Raw genomic sequence first — 10,606 nt, forward strand, 5'->3', positions numbered from 1 at the left:
GTAGAATATGTGAAACTCCTTCAAAATTAAAACCCAAAAGAAATAAAATAATACAAATTAAAAAGAAACCAGATTTAGGGGGAGGGGGGCTAAACCCTAAACCCTGCGGAGGCCTTTAGTCGCGGTTAGCCAGAAGAACCGCGACTAAAGGTCCTCCGCCCTGGCGCTCGCCTGCGGCCCACGTGGACGGGCCTTTAGTCGCGGTTCGTAAGGAACCGCGACTAAAGGGAGGGGCCTTTAGTCGCGCTACTTTAGTCGCGGTTGCGCCACCGCGACTAATGGCAGTTGCCAACCGCGACCAAAGCCCCTTTTTCCACCAGTGCAAGGTGACATCTTGTTGTTACAGTCTTAGAAATCGACCAAGGTGCGATGCAGCAGAAACGATCTACCTTGCGTGAGTTTACCTGTCTAGGGATGGAAACGGTCTTCATACGAATTTTGTCGATTTCCTATACAAAACGGACGAGGATATGCTGCAGACCTGGAGTCCTTGCGACCATCAAACACCGCCGAATTTTTATCTATCTCCAGATATATACGCTTTGACCCATGAGGAAATACCTGAATATTGTACGGCCTGGAAGAATAAGCATCCAGCAACTGCAACTGTCAACGGGAGGGTAAGAGCAACTCTAACAGAGCCCGTAAATCCTGTCGGAACCGAACTTTTCCGGCGGATTTACGGGTTCGGGCCGAAACTGGCGCAGATCAGCGTCTGAAAAAGTGGGCCGGCCCGAATTGGAAGTTCAGGGGCCCGAACAACTCCGCGCTCAGCCCCTATTAAAAGCGTTCGCGGAGGGGAGTTCGGTTCGCGAACCCTACTCCCCTCCGCCGTTTTCTCTTCCTCCGCCGCCGCCAGTCCCCCGCTCCGACGAGCAATCCAAGCTTAGCCAGCCACCGCACCACCACACTCCGCCGCTCGATGGCCTACCGTGGAGGTGCCGGCAGCCCAGCCGCGGGATTGGGCGACGGGGACTCGCCGCCGCATCCGCCCGTATTCCGCACCGAGGAAGAGCGGCGGAAATGGGTCCGCTCGGAGGGCGCGCGCAAGCGCAGCGCTCGGAGGTGAGGGGTCCTCCACCGGGTTCTCGCGACGCCTCCGGTGGTCCGAGTCGGAGGAGGAAGAGTCGGAGGAAGAGGAGGAGGATGAAGAGTCAGAGGAGGAGGAGGCGGAGGCGGAGATGGCTGTCGTCGCGCAGACGGCAGCGTCGTGTTCGCCGAGGACTACGTCCACGACGACGAGGAGGAGGCGGTCCTCGCTCAAGTGGCGGCCGTGTCCGCCGCGGAGGCCCGTCGACGCAGGCGCCGCGAGGAGGCCGACGCCGTCCGGCAAGTCCAGGAATACGAGGCGGCGCGCCGTGAAGAACGCGCCCGCCGCTTCCAGCTGGAGATCGTCGCGCTGGACGAAGAGTAGGAGCTCCAAGCGGCCGCCGCCTCGCCTTCCACCGCCACCACCGCCGTCGTCGCGCGTAGAGGCCGCGTGGCCGATTTTTGGGCAAAATTAGATCGCGCTGCTACGGACATTACTTATTTTAGGTTATTAGTTCGAATTATGTAATGTTTGGTGCTCAATCGGAGCAACAACTATCGTCTATATGTGTTCATCGATGAATTCGACTGCGAGATTTCTATTTTCATGTTTTCAGTTCCTCTTTACGGTTTCTGTTCTGCGCCACTGCCAAAAACTGACTAACTCTCGTTTTCGGGAGACTGAATCCCCCCTTTTCGATTTCAACTTTTTCGGGCTCCGTTAGAGATGCTTTAACTATTGCACTTCCGATTGAAAGCAGCCTCACCGTCCAATTCTGAAGCGGACGTGTATACTAGCATGCGCGCTATCCTTTCAAAGAGCCACTGCCGGGTATATTTGACAGTGACAAGTGAAAATTATAACTCTATATCCTTTGAGGGATCTGTTAGGTCCAGTTTAGCCGCTCAAAACGGAATTTTTATTCCTCTAATGGCTTTTAAGGGATCGGCTAGAGATGCCCTTATATTCTCTACCCTGTAAAATCACACACCCCTGCCCTCCGAGCTGAAGTTAATGGACACCGGTGACCATACCTCGGTGCTCGATCCTTCCACTTGAAAAAATGGTTCGTGATTCAGAGGTTTGGGGTTACCTCCTCTCGTGTCGAGGCGCAACAAACAGCGGCATCTCCACAGCCCGGTCAATGGGTGTAGATACGACAAGGGCATGAATATCACGGGGTATAAGCTTGCGCTTTGAACGACAAGGAAAAACCTGTCAGCGGGCAACAACAATTCATCGGAAAGGGCATATCTTCCATTCTGTAAATGTGCTCTATGCACATAATTTCTGTACAGGTGCACATATGTGCTACTATCTCGGATCATGCAGTCTCCTTTAGTGACCACAACAATCTGCAAAACATACTACACGACATCTTGCTCTACATAAGCAGCATTCCTATGTCAGGCGACGCAACAGCAGAGTCTCGAATCATATGCACAACACCACAACTCTGACTGATGTCTTGCTTCTAAGTTTCAGGCAGCAGAAAGCTGACGAATGAATCGAAGAATCTATGAATCATGAAGGTAACTAGTCTGAAGAATCTACAGCTCCAAGCGATCAATCTGCAGCTAGAGCATCGAGCTCACGCAGGTGGTCTGGTATCAGTGTTCCCAAGTGAGGATTTTGCGGGTTCTCTGCATATGCGACATGATATGCTGCAACGCAAGCCTGTGGCCACGCAATCATCATTCGGCACTGCAACATGAAGCAACAGGCAAATTGTAAACAGGAACTGTAGAACAGTAACAGACATCTACATTTCATGATTTGATGAAAGCAATGTTGAGTCACTACCATTTTTAGTGGATAAGTAACAGTATCTCTCTCCCTTTTCAATGGATAAATAACATCTCCCTCTCTCTCTCTCTCTCTCTCTTGGAAAATAAATGTCTCATTTACAAGTATTCTGATACAAGAAGTTTTCTAGAATTTACAGCAGTGGAAACATCGAAAAGGCAGATCCGTATTTATATAGTTATTTTAACTAGTATATGTTCTCTGCAGCAACTAGGTTGTGAGATAATACTGACTAAAACCTCTAGTGCCATAGGTATGCAAAATGTTGAACTAAACAGATAGATGCTACTTCCTGTAAACAGACATCAAGCCGTATTCTATCATTTACTAATGGAGGCAATATACTGTATAATAAACTCAACTAGGTTTCACTAATAGCCAATATGCTGTTTTTCGCCATTTGCTAACAAAAGATTAATCCAGAGACATAAGTTGTAGAAAATGCAGATAAACACATGAAACGCAGCCGGAGAAGGATTGAGTAGAATACCATGTAATAGCCGATGAGAAATGAATAGATCGCAATGGGCAGAGCTAGGTCCTTATGATCCCTATCCATGGCTAGTGCCCATGAGCCAGCAACCAGTGAGGCCAAAGCGCCTCCTGTGACAGCCGAAAGGAAGCAGAATGAGCCAGTGAGGTCTGCATCAACAAGCTTTGCCATCCCACGGAGAACAAAAAGGGACCAGACATCCCTTGAAGCCACGCAGAACGCCTTCCCCCGAGCCCCCACATGCACAAAACCCCAGCGGTTCACCCGTCCCATCATTTTATCCGATGCAGTCAGGCAGCAGCCCTGGCATGTGAAAAGGAACTCGTCGTTGCCCCCTGTGACAGTGTTTATCACTCGAGCAAAACTCCTTACTGCTGCAATCACCGGGACAACCACAGCCCCCATGCATATGTCACCAAACGCTGGCCCTGATAGTGTGCCACAGAATGCTTCAACGGCACCGCCTGGCATACGAACTCCATAGACTAGCCGTGCATGTGCCAGTCTTGCCACGGCCACATAGACAAAGTAGCGCAGCACTTGCATGGTCCATGACATGCTTACCAGGAGGGCAGCCACATAGATCATCTGGAAGTTCATTAAGTGTCCTTCTACAGCTGCAATGCAGCTGATGGCAACTGTCCAGAAGGCCATATAGCCAACTGCAGCAAAGATAACAAAAACAACAAGGCAAGAAGCACTAAACGGCAAATGTGCTCCATTGACAGAGGCGGCAAGTACTGCAGCGCCATGCTGAAGACGTGGACCAGTGGCCCAACAGCTGTATAGTGCCGCTGCAATGGCAATCACAACTATGAGCACTCCAATACCCAGGGCAGCACCATCACCGACAAGGAGTATAACTACATCGCAGGCAAGTGCGAGAACGGGAGCTGACCAGAGAGATGTTTTGATGGCTTTTGGAGGATTAGTGACAGCAAGGATAGTCCAAAAGCAGGCAGCAAAAACAGATACTATCACAGAAGAGGCAAGAGGAATGAAGTTGGCAAAGGGCTTGTAGCCAGGATTCTGGTGGGAAGAAGCCTGAACTCCCAGGAAGACTGTGAGGGCGATGAAACCAAGGAGGTGCAAGATGAACAGGATCTTTGTGACACTGGCTATGAAACCACTACAGCAACCTCGACTGTCAGGCACAGCAATGTTACCAAACATGGGGGAGTATATTTGCTCTTCTATTTCGATTGGCACCTGAGGAAGTAGTGGTCGGAACGTTAGTGAAGTGATATCTTAAAACCAGAACAACATAGATTAGTTTATAGCAGGAATACAAAATTTTGCTCTCTTAAAAAATATAAAAACTTGTATTTGGATAACTAATAATTAGTTCCGTTTGACTGGAGATATGAATTCCATTATTGTAATCTGCTCAAGAACATGATGCATTGATAGTACGAGCTACACATAGTGATGCCTAGTACGTGATTGCTGGAGATTATTTCCAAAATATATATCTGTCACGGATGCATGAAATTAAATAGAGAACGAAGCTAAAATGATAAATCATATCTAACTTAGAAAAGCAAGTTAAGGGACTAATGTGGTTCACAAATTATCCTGTCAGTTATATGATAACAGATAATTCACCTATGCTGCTAAAAGGCACAAATATCATGGGATTGTGTTTGTGTCTGAATAAAATGACACTTTCCAGTATGAGCCTATAAGCCAATCATTCCGAAATAAATTCAGCTGTTATTTGGTATTTTTGGGTTAACTTTCTAGTAATAAACTGCAAGCATGATGCTTCACCCAAGTTTTATGGTAGACCAGTGTTTGCTGCTTTATTTAAAATTTCATAGTAGTGATGTAGCATGAACAATTCGTGCAACAAGGGAACAGCAACCAAAATAAAGTCACACGCAGCGATTTAGAAGTCGACATGATACGGCACCTGCTTCAGCCAACTCACTAGACACAAGCACCATCAGTTGATATATTAACAATCACAATAAATGAAGCCGAAAGTTCGACCAATTTCAGATGCCAATAGAGGCCCATAATTCAGCAAGCCCAATGTGTATCTGGCCATCAATGTTTTATCAGAAAACTGTGGATGTCAAAAGATGTGCAGTCCCTAACACTCGGGGCAAAAAAACACCAATCGAGTTAATCACATCAGGGCCAAGCTGCTGTTTCTCAGGTAGGCCGCCAAAACCCCAACCACTTGAGCAGCACTTCACTGCGCGATTCGAACAGCAAGCCTATGGGTTGCCACATCTAAAACACCAGCAGTGGTTGTACGATTAAACCAGCCCCGGAACACAACCCTATTATCCCTGATCAGTCATCGGACTTGCCCAACCAGTTCTACGCATTAATAACTGCACCCAAAACCCCCAATTCGAACAGACGAACTTGCGTGCGGGAGCGCGAGAGCATGAAGCTGGTTCGAGCAATACTGACACGAGTAAGCCCCCGAATTCATCGTGGCCTGGTTCAGAATTCGCAGGGAAATCGGCACGGATCCTAACCTACCTACCCTGCAGTCCCCACGGGCGCACGAGCATGATCGCGGCACCGAATCGACCGACACGCGCGAGAGGAATTCCCCGAGCAGAAGCAGCAGGAGCGAGTGAGCGAGCACCGCCCAGTCGAGGCCAAACGCCGAGCGCGAGGGCATGGAGCGAGCAGGAGGACGCGAGAGGGAGGGGAGGAGGGAGGAGGCGGTGGTCACCTGGTGAGGGCTCGGCTCCGGCGTGTAGGCACGCGCCGCCCCGCCCGGGTAAGCAATGCCGCCACCGCCGCTGGCGACGGTGATCTCGCCGACGACGCCGCCGCCGCCGTGCCTCGCCATCGCCGTGCCGTCCCCGCCGCGCCTCCCTTTCCTAATTGTTCCGCTCACTCTAATCCGTGAAGTGGCTTTGGCCCCGTCGTATCAATCAACCACCTGCTTTGGCTCTCTCTCGCTCTCGCTTTCGCTTTGCCTTTTGCGCTTGCTTCGCCTGCTCTGCTTCGACGGGGCGAAGTGGCCCCCTTTTTCCACTTCGAGGCGTGGGGTTAATTAATGGGGTTCGTGGGGTTATGGAACAATACAAGGGGCCTGGTTCACTGACAGCTGGGGCCACCGGGTTTAGTGGTTTACTGCTGTTGCGTGCAGCCGGTGACGAGATGAGCGATGACTTGGGCGACACGCGGCAAAGCTCGTCGTGGGGTTTGGGAGGCCGTTTCACCGGTTTATTGCACCTTGTCGTCGCACGTTTGTGTGTAGATATGGGTGTTGACCTTTGAGTCAGCCAAATGACCTAAGCATCAAAACCTAAGATATCCTCCTTTTTTCTCTTGCCTAACTTCAGATATCTCGGGTCGAGCCGCGAGGCTTCTCTGGCAGCGGCGATGCCGCTAGGAGGAGGACAAGGCGAGCCCCCGTCGGTCACTCGTAGGTAGCGTAGGATTTAGTCTTATTGTCACGCGTGGGAGTAGGTCCTGGGAGCATCTCGACTAGCTCTAGCGCATCCTAGGGTTTGTTCTGCTCGTTGTGGTGCTCTGGTGGCAAGAGCACTTACAGCCGAGAGGGCCGATCGTAGAAATCTCTGACAACAAAGCTAGGATCTTGAGCTTTGTTACCATGTTGGCTTCACACACACACAGTTGGGCGGTCGTCATCAATCCTCACCGTCCAACATCCATGGGGAAGTTGAAGAGGAAGATCAATGCAGCCTTCCTCAAAAAGTGTGGCCTTCAACAGTACAGATGACTCTCGTCTCGTTCTCTCGGTCGGTCATGGAGGCGGTCGGGAGGAAGACTGCGGCTCAGTACATATGCACTTGTGCTGGAAGATGGAAGGATCTTCGAGTTGTTGTTGTTCCTTGGAGAAGCTTGGCGGGGGACCTACGATGGTGGTTGCCATCCTACCCCCTCATGGCCGAAAGACGACCCTCCTCGGACACAACATGTTGGCTGGTTTTCCTCCAGGTGAAAGGCTAATACGGGTGATCTTCGTCCACCCCCTCTTGGCGCGATGCAGCGATGGATCTCCAAGTGGTTCTGTCCTTGGTAGCGGCGGCTTAGTCTTAAACGGCGGGTGGCCTTCGCTTATACCGTGCATAGGGACCCGGTTGCTTTTCCAATTTTCTGTTGCAGTGTCCTTTATCTAAAACTCCAGGTCTTGGTTTCAATTTAATTTTCTTCAAGGGCCTTGTTGTAAAATGTAAGTCACAACTTAGAATATAAAGCAGCTTTAGGTCCATCGGCACCTCCCTGTTCTGAAAAAAGCTTGCGTCTGTGCACAAACTAATTGGTTCTGATTGGTTTTACTCCATCTGTCTTTCCCAGGCTCGTGCTTTTTTTTTATCACAACTTAAACAATAACGTACTATTGGGGAGGGGGGGGGGTTAATTGCTTTCCGCCCTTGTTCTTCTGTATGCAGTGCACCCAACCACCAAACAATACTTTCTTATAAAGCTTGGTCACAAAATATCCGAACGAACTTACAAAAATCCATGATATAAGAATGCCAAATACATGCCACGTCGTCACCGATGCATAAGCGACGTCGGTGATCCATCATGTAAGTGGAATATTATCTAGTTCATGCTTGAATTACTTTCGGAAAAATGATTGTTTCAGTTTGTTAGAACATTGTGGCATCTTTAGAGGTAAACTTATCATGGTAAAACCGTCAACAACTCATACACAGATTTTGTATTCTAAGTTCTATTTTATCTAGTACTTTAGAGTAGGTTGCATAGTGCCACGTATTTTGGGTGAAGCCTTCGTGCGAGGTTACTATGACTCGTGGATGAGTCCATATGAAGGCTTGAAGAGTGAATGAAGTTTCTCAAAAAAAAAAAAAAAAAAATGAACGTGGAGGAGAAGTCGGAAGAAAGCATTTATTCGAGGAGGTATTGTTGTTTCGATGAATATCACTTATCATAATTTTTACCATTTGTAGTATACAATGTGATTACCCATTATAATCTCTGGAAAAAATAACTAATTCAAATTATGTTGAGAATTGAGAAATGTCTTGAAGGAGGCACGTAAGAGAAGTGAAAAGAGGCAAATAAGAATGGATAAGGTGAGGCAGACAAAGGCTAATAGAGAAAGATAAAGTTGACGTAGGAATGTGAGGCATTGGACCGGGAAACCTCAGCAAGGAATTTTGGAAGCAATTGTCTTGCTCGGTTAAGCTACTTCGGAACTCCCACCTACCCCGATGACTCGACGTCAATACATGTACTTTATTCGATCTATATTATTTGTCGCTAATTCATACATATGTAGATACATTTTAGTGTGTTTAATCACCTGTTTTAGCGACAAGTAATATGGGTCATAGAGAGTGCTAGTACTTTTTCTTGTGAAATTTGGCCATACTCTACGTGAGAAAGGCAAAGGCCAATCATGTCCATGAGATGGACACTCGACGGCTCCCAATCATCACATCGCGTTTTCTTTCTCTTTTTCATGGGAATGCGCTAGTGCTTGTCCTCGGTAGGATATGGACACCAATAAGCACCGCACGCATGGAATCCACGGGAGATTGAAAACAAATGCTCAAGTACTCCTTTTCCAGTAGTAGATAATGATGAAGGTACAACGGAGCCTGTGGAGAGAGATCTACAGATAAAAGGTGCCATGAGTGGGCCGACTTGGAAACTTTACCAGGCCTTTTTATGAAAGCCTTCCCAGATATTGACCCGAGGATATAGATTGATGTGTACCCGTGTAACTAGCCCATGGAAAGTAGGAAACCCATCAAGAAATGGTGTTTCTTGCCTATCAGGCTGTGAGGTCTGTGAGACTATTTTTTTTTTCAAAAATTTCAAGGACCTATTGATAGCCATCAATAACAGTACAAAAAGAACCTAAAAGTAAAAAAAATCACAAATAGGTCTTTAGACCACCTAGCGAGAACTACAGCTGGCGTAAGCCGAGGATGTGCCGCTGTCTTCACCCCTCCATCACCGTAGCAGGGCAAAACTAGTCGTAGTAGAGCTTGTTGTAGACGGAAATTCATCGTGCTAAGGCATCAAAGGACCAGCACACTAGATCAGCAACCATTGGTCCATCGCCAATGATGATAACCGTAAATTAGAAGAGTTTAACATGACAACACACCAATGAACACGAAAATCAATAGAATTCCAACCGCCGGACACACAACTTCACGCGCCCTCAGTTGGCGCTACACGCACCATTGGAGTGCGGATAGGGCCGTGCGCCGCCTCAAGATCCCGAATAAGACACCGAACAACAATCTAAACAAAGAAACAAGAATTGTCCCGCTGGCGAGGGGCCGTGTCTGCCACGTCTCCGAGGCTCAAAGGCCACCGGAGATGGGACGGACCGACAACATCATCGGCGAGGAAGACGGGACCTATATGGGTTTAGATGGCCAACAGATTGCCTCCAATGGCGTGCCTCTCCTTGAACTCACGTACCGGTTCCGGTTTGGCGATATTGTTCTTGTAACCAAGGTCTATGAGACTATGAACATACCGCGGATCATGCCAACCTAACGCGAAAGAAAAAGTCCGTACCTCCAGCATTGTTTTTGCGGTTGCGGGAATACTACTAGTATGAGCTCATTATGTGATTTTTCGCAATGCAGCAAATATAGTCATATTTTCGAAGATAATTTTACAGGAATCAGTATACTCACATGACCTGTGAGTTTCAGAGAACAGGTACGTATGTGGACATGTTCAGCAGTTGCTTCCTGGGACATGTTCGGAAGTGGTAAATTCTTGGACCCCGTTTGGAACACATGAACCTATATAATAGAAAAAGAATTGCAGGAATGGAGATGCCATATATCCTAAAATTTTACGTGAACCGAAATTGTAGGGGAAATTTAGAAGTGTCATTTGGATGTCACGAGAAAAAAATGCAGAAATTGTACTAATAGATACAATGAGATGAAAACATGAAGTGACACCCCAATACCTCATGTTAATTTTCCTCGTAAATTCCTACGAATTTCTTTGCTCCAAACGATCCTATAGGAACTCCTATCCTCTAAACTTCCGACTTTTTTCCTTGTTCGGAACGAGGCCTTGGAAGGGGCGGAACCCATAGTTTGGGAAACTGATGTTCGAAGCCGTTGATCACGCATAAACAGAAGGAAATCTAGATGAACTTCCTCCTTGAAGCACAAATAAAGCCGTTGCAGACTAATTCTGTTCTGCTAAAAGAAACAGTCCACTCAAAAACACAGCAAAACCCCAAACACCCCAGGCCCAACCGAGGAGAGGGAGAGCAAGGCGACACCTTCCCCATCGAGCTGAGCTGCACGAAAAGACGAGCTCCTAGA

The 10,606-nt window shown here is 48.0% G+C and overlaps 1 protein-coding gene across 1 annotated transcript; it reads right to left on the minus strand.

The window, feature by feature from the left end:
* Positions 1-2,265: 2,265 nt before the first annotated feature.
* Positions 2,266-6,144, minus strand: LOC124696887 (protein PNS1-like). Its single transcript, XM_047229550.1, has 3 exons — positions 6,025-6,144; positions 3,327-4,538; positions 2,266-2,734 (listed from the first exon to the last, which is right to left on the minus strand). The coding sequence occupies exons 1-3, from the start codon at positions 6,142-6,144 to the stop codon at positions 2,597-2,599; spliced, it is 1,470 nt and encodes a 489-aa protein (XP_047085506.1). The 3' UTR covers positions 2,266-2,596.
* Between the last annotated feature and the right edge of the window lie 4,462 nt (positions 6,145-10,606).

The sequence above is a fragment of the Lolium rigidum genome, chromosome 3 (genome assembly GCF_022539505.1).
Source record: "Lolium rigidum isolate FL_2022 chromosome 3, APGP_CSIRO_Lrig_0.1, whole genome shotgun sequence".
In the NCBI taxonomy this organism is placed as follows: domain Eukaryota; kingdom Viridiplantae; phylum Streptophyta; class Magnoliopsida; order Poales; family Poaceae; genus Lolium; species Lolium rigidum.